Raw genomic sequence first — 20416 nt, 5'->3', positions numbered from 1 at the left:
ATGTTTTATAAGAAAATGACTGAACAATAGGGATAACCTGGATTCACTTTCAGAGACAAAAAAAAAAAAGACAAATAATACAAATAATAAAGGGAAAACAGGTTGGTTTTTGAAATCTAAATGTTTTATGTCTTTAAAATATCATGTGACTCATTCAATTATTCAAATCAAGAACACTTTAAGGGCTGTCTTGTAGCTAAATAGCGCTGACATTAATGAGCTAAAATCTACTCTCAGTTTTACAGTATAAAAACCATATGCATCAGTATTTTGAAGTCATAGGAGTCCGTGCTTATGCTGGCGCAACTGAAACAAAACATTGGTGCAACATTCCTCCTTCCAAGTATCTGGTTTTAATCAAGTTATACTCATGGCCCTCAGTGTGTTTGTTTGTTTGTTTGTTTTTTGTTTTTTTTTTTCCTCTCCAGTGGAAGATAGGCAGGAGTGTTTCATTTAAAATGCTTGGCTTACATCACCAGTGCACAAAAAACTGTATATCTTGTCTTAACTACTTCTAATTGATAAATTGTAATGAAAATATTGTTCTATGAACCATGTTTCTAACTACATGCTCCTGAAACTAATGTTTTACAGAAAAAAAAAAAAAAAAAAAAAAAGAAAGAAAGAAAGAAAGAAGTTTGTTTTCTTTTCCTTCTTTTTTTTTTTTTTTTTTTTTTTTTTTTCTCTCTTCATCCAGTAGAGTTCAGTGAATCCAGGTGATTGGCAACTGTTATGATAAGGTAGATGAGGAGGATGAAAGCTAGGATTGATTGAACAGCTGTGAGAGGCTCTCTTCCAATTGTATTTTGATTACTGATAAGATAACCCTCCCTTTTCACCCAGTCATTTATCTCATTGAAATTACAATAACACAGAATTGCCATCAACAACAAATGCTGTGTAGTTTCAAGTTTATCTGGCTCATACTGCACCAAAAAATAAAATAAAATAAAATAAAATAAAATAAAATAAAATAAAATAAAATAAAATAAAATAAAATAAAATAAAATAAAATAAAATAAATGCTGACTGCAAAAGTTTTATTTTTACATTACTAAAAATAGATAAACCACCTCAGTGGTGAGCACAGTATGTGAGCACCGTGTGAACTTAAACACTTTATAAATCTGTATTTCGTTTCATATCAAATAAAAACAATCACTTTCCAATATTCTCAAGTAGCATAATTCTAAAGTTATGTAAAAGTGTAATTTTTTGAGGTTTTGTGTTTATTTTTGTCATTTTTATTGTTTTTTTTTTTTTTTTATCATCTGCTGATAACAAATAAGTGAGTTAAAGCAAAATATAAAGCAAAACAAAAGTTTCCTTACTAAGGGCTAAATCCTAAGGTCCCAGTTATGTCTGAGGTGTAAGTGAAAGAAAATAACTGAGATATAAAGTAACCAAAAATAATATGTATGTGTATATATGTATATACATATATATATTCACACATATATATACACATGCATATATGTGTATGTGTGTGTATATATATATATATATTCAGGTCATTGGTTGTGTTACTCAGCATTAGACTTGGGATGGGTACCAGCTCACCTGACTTCAGATACTAAGTACCCAAATGAGTTCTTGCCAGTGTTTTCAGTACCCCAGTGAAACATCAGTCTGTATGCATTGTATTTGTTATCGAGTTGGGATGGAGAAATGACATACAACAAACCTGGTGCCTTTTTACAGTGATATCCCTAGTTTGCCAGATATGCTCTGCTGTCTGAGGCCTTTCAGGAAACTATCATAGTTTCCTTTCAATCCCTGCTTTTTCCTTAACTGTTTGTCATGGGCAGACTTCGCCATTGACACTCAGAGCAATAAATGTGGAGGCTATAGAAGATAGACTATCCACTTTTTCCTTTCGTGGAAGAATTGACATTTTAGTATTCAGCAAATAATCAGAGAGTAATGACTAATTTATATCTGGGACTATTGAGGCAGATATACAAGAAGATATACCAAAAAGGCACAATATGCATCTGTGTAAGCAACAAATGCATGTGTAAACATGCGGCCACCTGATATTCAGTAGCTAAAGTAAAAGCCTGGCGAGAGAAGAAGGAAATGTTCTAGCATGACGTTGTGGGAGGCATTGCTCACAATCCAGCAAGATCCCTGTTTGATGGCATAATATGCATTGACTCATCTTTTATCTATTGCTAGGAGATATACAATGAGATCTTATCGTTACAGGCAAAGGAATGAAGGCCGAGAATTTTGTGCAACCAGCAACCCACTCACTTCTTTCACAAACGTGTTATGACGAGCAGAACTGACTACGTAATCCAGTCACTGCAGAGTCACCAGTAATAAGGCGGGCAGATCTGAATCCTAGTAAAGAAACCAGTGTTTTTCTAGATATTGATATGACCCCTTTGATACTTATCAACAAAAATAATCTTGTCTGGCGTGTTGTTGTGAAGACTGTAACAGGATCACAAACCAAAGCTTGCACATTTTCTAATTTCTAACACAGACAAATTCCTGTACACTAGAAAGATAGTGTGCCTGGTAGTAAAATAAAATTAAAAAAAAAAAAAAGAAAAAGTGTTTTTCTTTTGTTGTGTTTTCTTTTTGATAAGCTCTACCGAAGTAACACAGACATAAAGCAAGGTTTATAATAGAATACCAACCAGGGATACAGCAAACCTCAGGATCTGCCTAACTGTATTCATCTGTATTCATCTTAGCTATAGCAATGGTTTTCTGGTTTATTCTTTAATGAAAATGTGTCATAAAAAATAAACCAAATCTACATTCCTTGTCCATGCATATTTCCATTTATTTCACTTCAGGAATTAGACCTTCTGTGTCTATACATACTATTAAATTGCAATTCCATTAGAAAATTAAATAATGTTGTGTTAAAAGAAAGGCAAGATTTTGGGACTGGTTTTCTTCTGTAAATGTGCCAGCTTGGTCTGGCAAAGTGAATTTTCTGACACAAGTCAGACCAGATCAACAGAAACATCAGTTAATAGAAGAAAGACCATGTAGAGACTACAGAGACATACTGAAAGAAGGTCAAATACCAGAAAGCTTGGACACTGGCTGAGAACAGAGAATAAAAACAAGTCAAGACAGTGAATTTAAGGTGGTTAAAATGAAGTGGTCAGTAACAGAATCTGCCCCACTACGCTACAGTTGTTTTTAGTGAAAATCCATTATAATATGATGGTTCTTTTTAACATATGTTGCATTTCAATGATTAGTTTTGGTCACTTGCAACACTCAAAATAAATGTGGGAAGAAAGCACCAATAACAAAAGCAATGAAATCTTTATTATTTACAAAAAACATGACCAGTAAGTTTGCCTCATACAGCATTTTATAGATCATATTGCAGTCATAATGAGCACAGACCAGGTTTATAGGAAAAAGCTCAAAGCAACAAGAAGGATGATAGCTGAAGAAGTGTCAAAAGGAAATAAGAAAATGATTTCTGAACAATTATTGAAGAAATGGTTCTTGGCTGCGACAACTTGTGGAGTGATGTTAACCTCTTTGTAGTAAAATCAACTGGAGAAAGCATAAAGGAAGTAAAAAAAAATGTCTTTCAATATAGGCAACTACTATATGTCTACAAAGGTCATGGAGATGCCAACCATTAACATGAACAACAAGAAAAATGAAAAGGAATTAGTGCATGCATAATAGACAGTATTAATTTCATTGACTTATTGAAGGCATTCATCATTTTCCTCTTGTCATTGCAATGCAATCTTTGTTGTAAATCTTAGTTTATTTTAGTACTGATCAGCTATGTACCTTGCCAGCATGACTGATTGACACTCAACAGAATTGATGGATGTCAGTGCCCTTCTGGGAATGTGCCCTGTCACAGCAGTTTGTGTCATTTTCCCAGCGATAGTCACTGACTGGATACTGAAAAGACACTGGATGGTAAACACTTTGAAACTAATTAATTTGAGGAAGTGGAATAATTAATTTGTATTGATTGTGCAAATGTCATTGCTTTGCTCTTCAACAGTCCTTTCCAGAATGTCATCTAAAGCTATATTCATCACTGGAGAAATGTACTTTAGAATAAACAGTAGAGAAACTACAGAGTTTACTAAGGTTTTCACCTCCTAGTTTTGTTGTAACTCTATCCTAATTAAATTAGCAGTGAATGAGAATCATCAGTATCCATATGTCATTTTTCCCTCAACCTATATCCTTGATCTGATTCCTGATAAGGAGAAACATGATTTCACATTATTTAAACTATACTGCTTGGAATATGCCGAGGCCTAATTTTTATTTTAATTTTTGAAAGAAACACAATAAATCTATTCATCTCCCACAAGAGTGAATAATAGGTCATTATAACAGATACTGGATTAAAATCCACGAGAAAAGCCCTAATCTTGGAGAAGATGAGGATTTTTATTTTATGTTATTTTAGTTTGAAGCTGTTACACACTCCAAAGAATCACAAGAAATATATATATAAAAAATAATATTATTTCTCTATATGGCTACACTTGGTCCTTTTAAGTTATGCCATGGGGGGTTACGAACAGTGAAGGTGATGATGTTGTTTACTCTTGGACACAATAAACTTTTGATTTCAATGTTATAATCTGGAATTTTTCATCAGTATTAGAAAGAAAATAAAATTTCAGTTACCATCTGTAGATGTGAATATTTAGAACTTTGCAATAGCAAAATCATACTGGGCTTGTTTTAAACTAAGTAGCTGTCTGCCTAACTGATATTCTTTCAGTTTAGATCAGATTCACTTGACTTCAGCAGACACTTGTCTTTATCCACAGCTACAAAGGGCAGAATCATACCTATGTGAGTTCAAACCAAGAGAGATGAAGAAAATTACAAAGCTTTTTGACAGTTATATTATAAGAAAAATGATCAGATACAGATGACAGCAAAGCATTTCTAGCCAAGAGTGTTCTAAGACAAGTTAAGCAATCAATCATCTGCATCGCTCACTATTCAGTAAGTCGACATTCAACATTTGAATCAGTCATTACAATGTAAAGAGAATTAGTAAAGTCTCTAACAAAATGCAAATAAGTGAACTGGAGGACAATACAGTCAAATTCTAAAACTTGGCAGGAAGCCAGAAGAATTATTTTGACAAGACTGCTTGGAGTGATTTTATTTTTTCTTGTTATATTAAAATTAAAAAAAAAAAAAGGAAACAAAAAAAAAAAGGAAAAAAAGGAAAAAAAGGAAAAAAAGGAAAAAAAGGAAGGAAGGAAGGAAGGAAGGAAGGAAGGAAGGAAGGAAGGAAGGAAGGAAGGAAGGAAGGAAGGAAGGAAGGAAGGAAGGAAGGAAGGAAGGAAGGAAGGAAGGAAGGAAGGAAAAACAAAAGAAAGAAAGAAAGAAAGAAAGAAAGAAAGAAAGAAAGAAAGAAAGAAAGAAAGAAAGAAAGAAAGAAAGAAAGAAAGAAAGAAAGAAGCTTGTCTTGAGTAGTATGAGTTTTTAAAAAGTATTTTGCAATAAAAATATATAGTTATATTTAGCCAGGAAAAAAAAAAAATAGAATGAGAAACAAAATATAGTGCTGATCTCTTTGCTCTCTTTTTATGTGAGTAAACTCTTGGTTGGTAGTAAACTCTTGGTTGGTAGTGAGAGTTTTTTTCCAAATAACTGAAAAAATATTGGGGTAACACTGGGCTGAAGAATGGATCTTCTTAGGTTTATCTTGAATATGTTGCCTACTAATTCTCCCCATTTTAGAATATCTGTCATTATAGAACATCTGCTTCCAAATCTACCTGGTATAAATTAATGTGAAAAATAGGTTTAACATCTCAGGAACTACTAAGATGGAGGTGTTGAGATTCTGTGAAATTATAAGTACCACTAGAGAATTCTCATCCAACACCTTCCTTGTTCTGATTAAAGTAAAAGATGGGAAGATGAGAAGAAAAAAAAAAAAAAAAAAAAAAAGAAATTGAGAATTGAGGTAAAAAACAACAGCAATAATCAAAACAGCAAATATAAAAAAAAAAATATAATAATAATAATAAATAATAAAAAAAAAAAAAACAGAAAGGGAGGAAGAGGAAGAGGAAGAGGACAATTAACAGCAACACTTGATTTTTATATATATATAGGAAATGTTATCTTATACTTACTAATCAATTGGATAAGTGGTGGAAAATGTGAGTGATCTTATTGAAAACCAAGAAGTCATAACAGGTAAGCTACACTGTTAGGCAGAACCTAAACATTTGGAAGCTGTTTTAAGAGGAAGAACATGCATCCTTGGCTTGGTAGAGCTAACAAATTTTAGCAGCCTGAAGATGTGGGTATGTGGAGTGTGGTCCAAGCTCTTGGATCCCAACTCGTCCACTCCCCTTTCTCATCTGTCTCCAGGGTGCTGTGTGAGGAGTTATACTGGTAACTATGGAACTGTTTCTGCTCCTAAAACTGTGTTTGCTTCTGTATATCACAAGGTCATGGCTTGAACCACATAGTTTTTGTCTTCACAGGGAAAGTTTCTTATCAGCAATTTGCTAGCACAGACATGCCTTGAAATGATAGTGTTGGCTTTGGTCCCGATATGAATTTGGGTGGACAGGAATGAAGAAAGGGTGTTTTTGTGAAAGTTTATACTTCCAAGGTCTGCATTATTTTATGGAAAACTATTTTTAAGCACTTTCAGGTAAATACGTTTGTCTTTGTTAATATTTGTGTATGGTTTAGAAGACTGTGTGGATCCTTGCACTGAAAAAATTCTGTCCTTGGCAAATGAAATAACTGTGAGGAGTATTAGGACTAGGCAATTATTCTTGAGTTTAAACAGAAGCAACATTTACTTCTCTAGTTTTATTCCTGTGATAGATAAGTACACAGTTCCAAGTAAGGGAACAACATGCTGCCAGTGTCAGTAAGCTGGAATGATTGCAGTGCATGTAAGAAAAAAAAAGAAAAAAAGTAAGACTTGTGTCTTTTTATGCAATTAGCTAGTCCTTCTTACAGTTTTCTCACAATTTACAGATGTGTAGAATAGTTTTGTATGCTAGAAATATGAGATTTTGTGTTTAGATGTGTTTTTTATCAGCTGGTCATCTTCAGCTTTGTGTCTCTAAGTTTTACTTTTTGAACAAAATTGAACATAGTCCAACAGTTGAAAAGTTATATGGATAGAATTTCACCACCTAAAACCTCATACAGGAGTTTAATTGACTTTGCTGATGATCTTTGCTTGTGTAGAGCTGAATCTCACTAGCTGTTTGGGTGTGGGCACTTGAAATAACACTCACAGACTCAGGTACATACCACTTTCACTGTGTTTTGCTCAATAAGTACAAATTCCGGAAATAAAATCCATACAAGTCAAAACATGTCTGTAATTTATTTGACCATATTAGCATAGAAAGTATTACCTTTATCTTGCAGAAATGTTGGAATCCAACAATATAATCAATTTCAATGGACTAGCTAATAGCTCCAGTTACCATACTTTCCTCTTGGATGAAGAAAGGAGTCGGTTATATGTTGGAGCAAAGGACCACATATTTTCTTTCAACCTGGTTAACATCAAGGAATATCAAAAGGTACCTTTAGTCATGTTTTACATAATATAAACATATACTTTTAGTGTTGTACAATTGTTATTATCCAGACTATGTTGGGTACTAGATGAATTATGTGGTAAGTTTTTGGATATCAGGAACACTGCTATTGCTAAACAGACAAATATTTGCTGACTCTTGAAAAAGAAATGTATAATGAACCTATAAGCTATGATTATGTATTTATCCCTCTATGAAAAATAAATTGCAAGTGAACAATCCAGTTATTTTCCAAACAAGACATACTTCATGTTTGCTGCTAAAAACAAACAAACAAAAACAAAACAAAACAAAACATAACTACTATGTCAGTTTACACAAAATGGCCTCATTATTCTGCATTTGACAAAAAAAAAAGCTGTTTGTCAGTCCAAATGTTGATTTCTCCTCTTTAGTCCAGCACTTTTAGGCACCCTACTTCTGCTGCTCATAAACCAAAATAGATTAAGTATTAATAAAAGACGAATAGATTCATAGAAGCTGGGCATTCTTGAAGGAAAGTATAATTTTCCTGTAGAAGCTGGAGATGAATTAAAAGTAAACCAATCGTTCAGAGATGTTCTGGAATATTCTTTTGTTGGAGTCTAAATAAAACATCTTATCTTTTAATTTACTTTAGTGAGACAAAATGCTAAGAAGGTAAACAATGGCATGAAAGTTTGATTTGTTATACTTAAGTATTTTGATGGCACATTTTAAAGTCCAGGGAGTACCCTTTTATGAGAGATATATTGCTCCAATACAAGGGGATTTTTTTTTTCTTGGTGTTCCTGACCTTTTGCCCATTTGACTATTAGCTTCCTAAGATGATAGCAATAAATACCTTGTGTTTTCCGTTCAGAGGGAACATTCATTTTTATTCTCTAAGGAAAAAGGATAAAAAGAAAACTGGGCATTTTCTTTTCTATTCTCTTTAGAGCAGCTATAAAGGAAACAAGCTATTTATTTGAATTCTCTGAGGGATTCATAGTTTAACGTGCAAAACATCTGGAATAATTAAAGTAAAAAAGGTGTTTCCACTGCAGAAAACAGTTCTGCAGAATGGCAAGGATTGTATCTTACATACTAAGGCATTCAGATGCCTTTGTAATACTAAATGAAATGATAAAAATATGCATATTATTAAATTAAATAAAGAATTATTATTGGTAACATGGAACTGAATGGTGGCAACAAACTTAAAGAACAGACTTGCAACTTAGACTTTAGATTTAAGAATAAACAAAAGGATTAAAGAATTTTTTGATCTTATTATTAAATACAGGAGGGTCACTGAAGAAACTTTGATCAAAATCACAATGAAGTTGGTTCTGCACCTGAACTCCAACTTCAGCAATCATTGTTCCTACCACAGTAAAAAGAACTAAAGTTTCTGTCTAAATGCTGATAACAATATATGACTCCAAAGAACAACAACTCAAAAAGCCAAATTTTCAGTCTATTAAAAATAGTTTGGTTTTGCTGACATTTAAACCAAACCAGAGAAAATACTGTGTTGTGAGAATAAGAAAGAAGAACATCTAGCCTTTAATTTTATGGATTAAAATATTGGTTTGATTAATATAGAAATCTTTGCCCAAAACTTGAACTGAACTTGAACTGGTCCTTTTGGGAGATCTGAGAAGCTTGGTTAATGTTTTTCAACCTAGTAAATTTTGATTTTCACATGTCTCTGCACATTTTAAACTGAGAATAGGAACAGGAAGTAGCAGGAATCCCTTTGAGAGCGAATGTTCTAATAAAATTTTCAGCCTTATTTTATAGACTTAAGATGTTCAATTTCTGCTTGGATTTTGTTACATTTTAAGAAAATTCTGAATTTAAAAGTGTGGTTGCAAACTGTATTTTTAAATGACACATATAATATTTCCTTCATCCTTTCTTGTCATCCTTATTTATTTATATATTTATTTATTTATTTATTTATTTATTTATTTTTGTTTTGAATAGTTTGCTTTTTACTTTTCTTTTAGCAAACAGTATTGAACACTATGGTTGTAATCCAGACCTATGGCCATTTATATTGCATTATCTGAGGCTCCCAAATGAATAGCCTGGCATTTTATGTTAAGATCATGTTTTTTTCTATATGTAATTCCTAAAAGCTTTGGGAAAAAAAAAAAAAAAATGAATAATTTACTGTGAACGTCTCTGGATTTTCTCTGTATGAGGTTAGATCCATTTTCTGCAAAGCAGACATTACAGTAAACCTAGTTTTACGTTTACTTGTGTTAGAGTAGCTCTATAGGAACAACATAAACAAATTTACTTCAATGGTGTGATACTTTTCAAATACCACAACATTTTTTTTTTATTATTATTATTTATTTAACTAAACCTACTAAATGAGTGAACTGCACTGAAATACACTGAAAAGGTAAAATTTATGATTCTGAGAACTATGAGAATTATGAATCTGATATTTCACATAGATCAGGTTTATTGCTAGTATCTGATTCTTTTTTTGTTGTTATTTGTTTCTTTGTTTCATTATATTACATTTAAAAGTGGATGAACACTCACTTAATGGAGAGTCAACATTTTCTTCATTTGTATTCAAGATTCATTGCTGCAATTCACAATACAGATTATATCACAAGATTGTTTTTACCATGGTTCCTATTATCTCTGTTTTACTCCTATCATTTCAATTCTTTGTTGTCAAGTTTTATGGAAAAAAGGAAATAAGGAAAAAAATGGGTAAAAGAGAAATTGGGTAAAGACATGCTGTAACATTTGGTCTGCAATTTGCAATTACTGAAGCTTGAAATAACACAATGTGATTTTTCTTCTGTGTCTTTAGATTGTTTGGCCTGTATCTCATTCCCGAAGGGATGAGTGCAAGTGGGCTGGAAAAGATATTCTGGTAAGTACGAATCTTTTTAGCATTTTTTTTTCTTTTATAAAATATTTTAAATATTTTATTAGGTCTTATTGTATTAATTCTTAAAGTATTTTTCCTCCTCTGTAAGGCCACACATATGATTATAACTTCAAATGTAAACTACTTCAACCTTCTAAATTCTTCATAATGAAATTTTACCTTTATAACCAAGAGTTATGACCAGTTTTTTAATGAAAATTATGTAAATGAAATTGAATTTATTTACAAAACAAAACAGAACAAAGACAAAACAAACAACAACAACAACAAATACAACTCTTCTTAAGAAAGAAAAGGGAAGAAATACATCAAAATATGAAATATTAACCCTTGCATAATTGTCTCCTGATCTCTGGTCACTTAAATTTTGTCTTCATTTTTCACTCTTTCAAATTTCAAGCAGACATTTCTCTTTATGACATCTCACAAGTAAGTGGGTTCCTCTAAACTCTTCTCTGCATGGAGTTCATAGGAAAACATGGTCAGATTGATTTTAGCATTCTGCATCACTTTTGGTACCTCAGGATAGACACTGTTACAGTAGGCACGATTTTCTGTACATTTTCCCTCATTCCTCTGTACATCATATTCCCTGTATTTATGAGGTAGGAGAGACATAACCCATATCCCCCAAATAATACTCATCCTGCACTGGTAATAACTGTCTTCTTTACAGCATGGGAATGTGAGGACAGGGCTGAAGAAGAGAAAAAGGAAAAAGAAAAAAAAAATTCAAACAAATACTTGCAGAACATAGCCAAATGAGAAATCATTGTGGCTGCCAAGGTATAACTGACAGTAGAACTTGGCCTCCTGTATATATGCTATTGGCCTGATTTTCAGAGTTGATTCCGTAAAATATTCATAATGCCAACCGTATGCCTCTAGAGAGCTCCTTTTGAATAATTTCCTAGGTCATAATAAAAATAGTATCATTGGTCTTTACCTAGGACATAGAGGACAGTTGTCTTTATAAAAAGCCATTTTGGAACAGCAGAGGTGAATTAGGTAAAAGCTAAAAAACATAGGCTAAGATATATATGTGAAAGGGCAACTACAGTTTCAAAGGGCAGCTACAGTATCAGTATACTTGGGTTATCTTCTTAAATAGAAATAATATGTTCAAATTAATCCTATTTCATATTAGCAAATAATTTTCAGGAGTGTATTACAAGGTGAGGACTATACAATCTAATTTTCAAGGTTAAAAAAAAAATGAGGTTGATGTTAAATGCCTGAGCAAATTACTAAAAATACTAAAGTATAATACAGTCATTTTTTTATGGTTAGAAACCTAGAAAAATAATGAGATTCAGCACTGAGAATGAAAGCCTACTTTCTGAATTTTTAATACTTTTTTTAGGAGTTCACAACAGTACAGTATGAGTAAGTTCTATAGTTTGTACTAGGCTGACTCCAATCACACAAGATGCACTTTATTATAAATGGAGTGAGCTTGGAAGTTCAGGGTCCCCCCCATCCTCTGACTCCTGTAAGCTGTAACTAATTTATCGACCTTTAATCTTTTGCTTTCTATCATGTTATGCTTCTTATATTTGCATCCTATGATATTAAGACAGCAACACCATAAGTAAGACACCATAATATCACAAGTAAAAGGTGAAGCTAATACCACACGGCAATGCTTGGTATGATCTGGCACATTAGGTTTGTTTTATATATATATATATTTATATTTATATATAAATATATATATATATAAAAATAATATATAAAATATAAATATATAAAATATAAATATATATATATATAATATATATATATATATTTATATTTATTTATATAAAGCGCCTATCACGTATTGATAAACACTCTTTGGAACCACTCTGACGGCAGGGGTAAGAACAGTGTATTCATTAGAAGCAACACAACTATGACTTGGTGGAAAAGACCAAGGCAGAAGGGGAGCACAGCACTCAGGACACAATGCAGCCCAAACTGAGTACTATAGTAGTACAGAAAAATATTGCTAGAAACAGATAATTAATTTTGGAAAACATTTTTCCCATACTTTTTTTTTTTTTTTTTTTTTTTTTTTAATATTTCTCTACAAGTTTAGATTGGAAATAAAAATGAAGAGTTTATATTTAATGTGGGTCTAGTTTTGGTAAGAGACTAGAAAAATAAAATATATACCTTGGTGTGCTCATGCCATCATCCTGGAATAATTACTGCTACCTGTTATTGCTGTAAAACAATGCATAACAAATTATTTAATGTAACTTCTTTAACTGTAGTTACAGACAACTTAAGAAATGTATTACTCCTTCCTTATTTATTCCTTAAAGCCATTGTCAGTACCTTGGGAGTGTGAAATATAAAGGACATAAATATAACTCAACTGGTTCTCATTACTGAGAACAAGAGAAATAGAGGACAAGTAACATGCAGTATGAAACATGCTTTATATAATATTGCTTTCAGCAATGTAACACTGCTAAGATATTAGATACTCTTCACTTGTGATGGTTCAGAACTTTCTAAATGATAGTATATACTTCTACATTGAGGTCTTAAAAAATTCTTTTTTAATTATTGATCTCTAGGGGAAGTGAGTGCTGAAAATGCAAGTCCCCAGTATTAGGCCAGGTGCGCTGCAGCAGCTGCAGTGCAAGTACAGCCCTGTCTCTGCCCTGCTCCTAACCTCAGCTATGACCTCAGAGGTTTCCTCTCGTAATTATAAGAGGTAATTTACCATCATTTTTACTCCTTCAGAGGGTTTTCTTGTACTGACACTGTCAGTCATGCCAATCTGGGAGCAGTAAGTAGGCTTGCAGTTCAGGACAGCTGGTGTGGGATTCAAGGAGTGTGTTTTACTTGGGCTGCTCTTGCTCTCCTGGTATCCCCTTGTTCCTTAAGCAGTCATTCTCATTTCTATTTCTTGAAGGACTTATTGTATGTTAATTAGTTAAGCTTTGCTCACTGTACAGATAGATAAACATTTTTTTAAGTATGCTTCAGATCTCTTTTCCTATGAATAAGCTGGGGAGAAGAGAGGCTGAAAGACCTCATATGAAATAAAGTAGGACTTCTCTGACAGCAGTTAACTGTTAGACTCTCCACAAAATATAAATTAAATAATAATAATAATAATAATAATAGCAATAATAATAATAATAGTCACTGTCCCGTGTAAGTCCATAGTATTACAATGTATTTCCATTACGGAGTATGAATAGCACCACAGTAATATAGTAAAAATTAAAGGCTATATAACTAACAAATATGGTATTTGCTTATGTAATTCAGCTAAATGAGTAGTTCTGTGAGGCTTTCTTGCTATTCTGGACCTCAGTCTCTCATTTGATTTATTCTAGTTGCTCTAAGCCCTGTGAACATTTCTCATGATTCCTGATCAGACCTTAGTAATGATCAAAGAAGACAGAGTCTCTACAGAATAGTTCTCAGTTTTTACACTCAACTTTACAGTGCAGACATGTTTGTAGTCATATCCCTCAGTAGTGAGCCTAAATATTTTGATTTTAAGATCTCACAGGCACCTGGATCCCAGCAGGAACACATGACTACCTCTGCATTATATTACATATGGATTAAATAACAGGTAACTGCTAAAAAAAAGAAAAAAAAATCCTGGGATGTCATAAACCAGCAAAGCAAAACTTGAGTCATTTACAAATGTTACCAGAAACACTAGCTGCTTTTGCAGGAAGGAATAGATAAATAGTTTGTTGAGTGGAAAGGTCTTCTAGTCCTTAAACTATTAATTTACTATAGTTTAAAAAGTTTTGACTACTGTCTAGTCAATACACTTCTGACTAGAGCACCATAACAGTAGTTTACATGGTACACAAAAAATCAGAGAAATCCCAATTAAATAGTATGATAGATTCCTACAACTTGAAAGCTACACAGATGTACTTCTGAAGGGTACCTTAGGATTTTATTTTCAATTCTGATTTGACTTTCTAATTTATTTAGCCACTCTTAAATATCCCAGCACAAAATAAATTGTTAAAATGTTCCCTTTTGGACTTGACTAGTTTAAATCTTTAAATTTCAATGAATAGTTTTACAGTCACATAGAAAAAGATAAACAATGACAGGTATTTATAGAAAACTTTCATATAATATGAAATCATGTTTTCCTTGGATTTTTCTAGTGAGAATTAAATGGTGATATACAACCAGATAGAAAGAGTATGAAGTTTTTTTACTTGGTACTAGCAAGTTTCTCCATACATTCCCTCACATAAACAAACAGGTCTGCAGAGTTAGACTTTCATGTCATCACACTTAATAGCTAAACAGTATCAGCACAATTCTGTGTATCAACACATTATCTGACATCTAAGTCAGCTGTTTAAGTGTCATTAGGTTTTATCTAGTTAACATTTACCTGAATTCAACTGTGATTGACATCTTAAACTTGATAGGTCTCTAGGTGGTGATTTGAAATCATTTCAGATCAGAAACCTATTCCCAGTTTGGAAGAATTTTTAGACTCTTTATGGTAGACATAATATAGCTATATATTCTGCTTCTTTGCATTTAAGTGTGGCTTAATCATTGAGTTCATGATTCATGTGGGTAGAATCACGTGGCTGTAATTTAGTTCACTCTCTCATTTAAGATAATACTCATGCCAAAATGTTCATGTGTCATCTAAATTTTTGCTTTCTTTAAAGTTTTCCAGATCCTCCCTAAATCATAGGAAGATTAACATCTCCAAAGCAATGTGTACAATGATTTGATTGAAAAAAAAATAATAATAAATAAAAAAAATTTTGTGTAGCTTAGCAAGTGTCTCTCAGCCATATCTGGTGATACTTTGAAAAAAAAAAAAAAGTTGGCAACAAATGAGCACAATTGCCTTTAATTCATTTTATTACTGTTGTTGCCTTAGGGAAAATAGAAGAACATGGAGGCAGAAAGCAAAAGTAATTCTTTTCATCTGTTATTGTAAACAAAGATCTGAAGACGGATTCTGAAAATTAAATATACAATGCTGGCTGGATCTAGAAAGCCGGCTTCTAAATTCATCTGATAGTCACAGTTTATCAGGTCAAATTACCCCTGGCCTTTTTTTTTTTTATTTTTGGCCAAAGAGAAGTTTGTCCCTCTCTTTCAGTGTTCTTCCTTTAGAGGACATTTACAGACAGATATCCAGCTTTTCTATTATCAAATTTTATCACTGTAACCTTTTTCTTTCTGGCTCCCTGTCTCCAACATAACAATGAAATCCTTTGAGCATACAGACCCAGGATCATCCAGCCTACGGAAAGAGGAAAGGGGATGTCTGCATGTCTCCTGGGAGTAGGAAGGGATAAGTTAAGCAATAGATCCAAAGCAATGGACCTCCAATGAGTTTAAGAACAGAATTTACTCTTCGTGTTAACATCCACAAGGAAAAATGTGACTTCTGAGCTCTTTGGAGACAAACAGTGCCACCTCATATCCTTTCCGACTCTATCACTTATCCCAGTCAGTAATCCTGGAAGAAGTTATTACTTTGGGGTCTTCTTATTCCTTATTCTTGTCCATAATCTTTAATGTTGGCATGATTTCCTACTAAGGCATTTTTAACCATTTGGGAGAAGAAGGAGTGAGGCATTTTGTAAGTTTTGTGCTGCTGCATAGAACTGCTTTGCCTAGACACAACATAGAAAGACAGAATGGGAAAAAAAAAAAAAAAAAAAAGTACAACAAACCTATAGTTCCTTCACTTAGAAGAAGTGAACTGAGTATGGTAAAGAAGAAGTATAATACACTGGAGTCTTTTAAAGTAAAGTCCTGTGGAGATTTCTAACATTATTCCTCCCTACCCTCCCCCAGGAAATTCTGGCTGTGCCAGATCTAGTTCTTGGACACTTGATGGCACAAAGCCTCATTTATGGCAGAGTTCATTCAAAAGTTAAGCCTACAGCTTGTGTTCATTTAGACATTTGCATATGTTCTTTATATGAACTTACCAAGACAAATCAGTTACTATAAGGTAACAAGTTCTGTACTTATACAGAGGAAGGATTAAGTTAGTAATTGTTCAGATTTTCATAGTTTACCCATTTATGTATCACAGGAAGTCATTTATGTCTTTGAATGTGGGGAACAAATTAACATAGATCAAAGAGAAAACTAATTTTCCAATTTCTGGCTTATATTTTTTTTTATAGGTGTAACTAGAAATTTGCCTCTGAAGGAAACTTTATATTGATCAGATTTAATGCAGTCTTGCAGAAACAGCATTTTGTCTTTGAAGTATGAAGTTACAGGGGCAAAGAATGGAAAGTAAAGGAGAAATGGAGGAAAATTTGTTTCCCAAATTATGGGTTTTAGTTTCCTATCAATATGTGTTCCTCATGAACCCAAGTTTGGCCTTCATAAAGTCTTGAGAATTACTTTTAATTGCAGCTGGGTTACCAGCCATTACTATTTTAAAATGATTTTGGATAATTTCTTGTTGTGATTTATTGCATCTCAAGATGTAAATTTGTCCTTTATACATTTCTTTTCAGAGAAACACATAACTGGATAATTAGTAAAAATTATGGAGATGTTTAGTCCCTGTTTTCTTTCAGAGCTTCAGTCTGAACCTCACATAATAAGAGAAAAGTGTTTCTCTTGGTATCATTAACATTTTTTTCCCCTGAGTTTACTAGAGGTTCTTTCTATTTTAGTGAAAAGACTAATTTTTAGGTTGTTGTTGTTTTAATAAAAGCAAGTACAGTTTAAAATTTAAGGATAAGTCTGCTCTCAAAGATCACATACCACAGTTCCTTTATACTCAAGATGTGATTACTATTTCCCTGTTAAATTTGTCCACAACTAATTTTATTTCTGCAGTTCTGTTACTTGCATACACCAACCAGTAGTTCCACTAAATTCCTCTCTGCTGCTCACAAGTTTAATATTGTTTATTTCTTTTGGAATAAGTGAAAGAACTAAATACTAGTTATAGAGAAAGTTCCTAAAATAACCAAGGAAATGATACCTAATTATTTCCTATGTCAAAGCTAACGCTTTGTTCAATTTCCACATCTTCACATCAACTAATCTTCTTTTTAAAAAAAAAAAAAAAAAAAAGCCTTTTTACTGTAGAGAGAGTTTTGTATTCTGAAAATAGTGGAACAAGAAAATTAAGAACACTAAATAGAGAAAGAACCTATATATTTCTTTTTTCTTTTTTTCTTTTTTTCTTTTTTTCTTTTTTTCTTTTTTTCTTTTTTTCTTTTTTTCTTTTTTTCTTTTTTTTATTTTCTTTTTATTTTCTTTTTTTTTCTTTTTCCTTTTTTCTTTTTTTTTTCTTTTTTTCTTTTTTCTTTTTTTCTTTTTTTTTCTTTTTTTTTTCTTTTCTTCTTTTTTCTTTATTTTTTTTCTTCTTTTTTTTTTTTTTTCTTTTTTTTTTCTTTTTTTCTTTTTCTTCTTTTTCTTTTCCTGACTGTTCAAAATGATCTGTGTTGGAACAAATTATCTGTTGATTTCCCCTTGAATAATCCCTTGCTGATTAACATGTTTCAAAACTTTAGATTATTTTCAGTATATCATGAATCTCACCATAAATAAATAAATAAATCCATTTGGTACCAATTTTTTACTGACTGGGAATTTTAGGCTTCTGTCCCAGTTCGGTATCTATGGTTTCAGAACAGCTTAATTTCCACACCCAAATGTAAAGATTCCCACAATAAGAAACATGTAACTTTGTAGTCTAGTTTACAGAGTGTTTTTATTTACAGACCCACATATTGCTAAGCAACTCTCCCTTATGAATTCCAAAGTCTTTTGCTTCCATTCAACACTTCACACATTTACATTCACTTTCAACACAGAGGCTTTGAGTATATTTATTTTAGGTGGTTGTGAGTGGAAGTCATTACAGGATATGTCTAATGCTGAATAAAGACAAGCTGATATGGAGTCTAAGTGCTCTATGTGCATATATAGCAGGCTTGGCAACCTGTTTGTCTGAAATACTCCACCCAATTAGCAGGTGTTGATTCTGTTCGGAAAGGCAGGATGTATTCTGATTTCTCCAGAAGACAGGTGATTACCCCACCCAGATAGAAGAGATAGCTGGGAGAGACGCTTTCGATCTAGACTGTGGTCGCAACTTAAATTGCTGCTGGGCTTGGTGAGACTGCCTGAGTTGAAACCAAGCAGTATAGTTCATTGCTTTGCTAATAAAGCCATGCCCAGAATGTGGGACAGCTTTAGTCTACGGAGCAAAAACAGTCTTGTTTTAAAATTATGGTAAGGAAAGGATTGTCTTCCATTTGACTTCAAGGCATGTTTTGAGTTATTCCTGAAATACTCTTCTGTTACTTAAATAACTTAATTCTGTTCTGTAGGAAGTAAATACTATTGAAAAACATAACAATTAAAAATAAAATAAGTTTCTTGCTAAAGCTCCTGGAAGGGTTCAGTGTAAAATGACCGTGTTATTTTTGCAAAATCCTGAAAACGGTTTGCTGGACTGCTTCCACAAAAGACTTTGGTTTGTATTGTTAACTACACATTAACCAGATGTACAAAAATATGAGATGGTCATTAAAACAGGTATGTTGTACTGCAGCCTTTTCTTGGCATATGTCTAGCTGTTCACAGGTCTAGAACAATTATCTGCATCTGCTAAATGAAGATTTATGGACTGGAAACATGTCTCCTAATTTGGACATAGTGAATACAGAACAATTTGGAGAAACTTTACTTCTTAAGACTTTAAGCAATTGCTAGGCCATACAATTAATGATAATAACAAAGATTTGAAGACCTATTTAACTGCTGTGTTTGGTCCACAGTACCAGTAGTGAACAACTACCCTTACAGGTAGACAGACAGAAAGGCAGGCAGGCAGCGAGTCATTTTTTGTTTCACCCTCACTGGCAAAAAGCAGGAAGCCAAAGAGCTTTCCATCTGCTGTGCAAGTGTGCTGACAATTACATTGTTTTCTAATATAGCATGCAGGTTTGTGGCTTGAAGGAATCAGGACATAACTGCTTTATTTTTAGTGGCTTTTTTATCACATACTTTGTTAGTTAGCTTTTTGTTTTTTTTTGTCTTGATGCCTTAATGGTTTAAATTCATGCAGACATCCTGCAACTTGAGTAAATTATACATTTTAAATATTCTCATGAACTCTTGTCATATCAAAAAAAAATCAGACAGATAACAGGCGTAACTTAATTGGGAAGATAACTGGAAGTACAGTAAGCTGCACTAGGCAAGCAAGAAAGAATGTCTTATCAATCCTCATCAGCACCCTCAGTCTGAAATTTCTCAGGGCATGGCTTGACAGCAAAGGAAAGTTTAGATATGGAACTAATCAAGCAATCATCTTTAATTTTGGCAGTGGTGACCATGTCTAAGAGTAGTGTCATTCCTGGCATCACGGGAGGGGTCAAATCCTCTAGATCACAATACAGTGCAAGGGCCACTGGATCTCAGGATCTGGCAGCTTTTTCTGAGCTCTAACGTACTGAAGATCTTCAAAGTACAATTAGAATTCAGTTCAGAAAATAACATAGATTTATAAAAGAGATTAAGTATTTTATTTGCCAAGAGATATCCAAGGTTTCTATTGGATATATATATATATATATATATATATATATATTATTTTTAACGGATTTTAACTGATGGGAAATCCCTAAGAACTAAGTTAATAGAAATCCCCTCTGTAACACAGACCCCAGTATTTCAACTGCTCAGCTAACTTCACTGCAGACAGATTTTCAGAGGGTAGGTCCATAAAACATTGAACCTGCTGATTGCAAGGTACAGTAATGAGAAAACAGGGATGGAAATGAAGTTATTGATCCAAACTCTGGAAGATACACAGCAGTAAATCACAGTCTGCAAATGTTTTCATGCCAGCTGCATGCATTGCTGGCCCCTCCCACTCTAAAATCTTACACATTCAGGTTCATTTGAAATGTTATCTCATGGAGTACAGGTGCCACACATGATTTTCCCACCCATCAAACCCTGC

The 20416-nt window shown here is 32.9% G+C and overlaps 1 protein-coding gene across 1 annotated transcript in view; it reads left to right on the top strand.

Moving 5' to 3' along the window:
• The window catches only part of SEMA3A (semaphorin 3A), a gene marked incomplete at its 3' end in the record, with an annotated part of 169820 nt that overhangs the window by 43142 nt on the left and 106262 nt on the right, over positions 1–20416 (top strand). Inside the window, exons 2-3 of the mRNA XM_084293574.1 lie at positions 7390–7547; positions 10369–10431. Of these exons, the coding sequence (XP_084149700.1) occupies positions 7390–7547; positions 10369–10431 (221 nt within the window). The remainder of the gene's footprint in view (positions 1–7389; positions 7548–10368; positions 10432–20416) is intronic.

The sequence above is a fragment of the Netta rufina genome (genome assembly GCF_964035555.1).
Source record: "Netta rufina genome assembly, chromosome: 1".
NCBI classification, from domain to species: Eukaryota; Metazoa; Chordata; class Aves; order Anseriformes; family Anatidae; genus Netta; species Netta rufina.
This window is presented reverse-complemented; position numbering and strand designations above follow the sequence as displayed.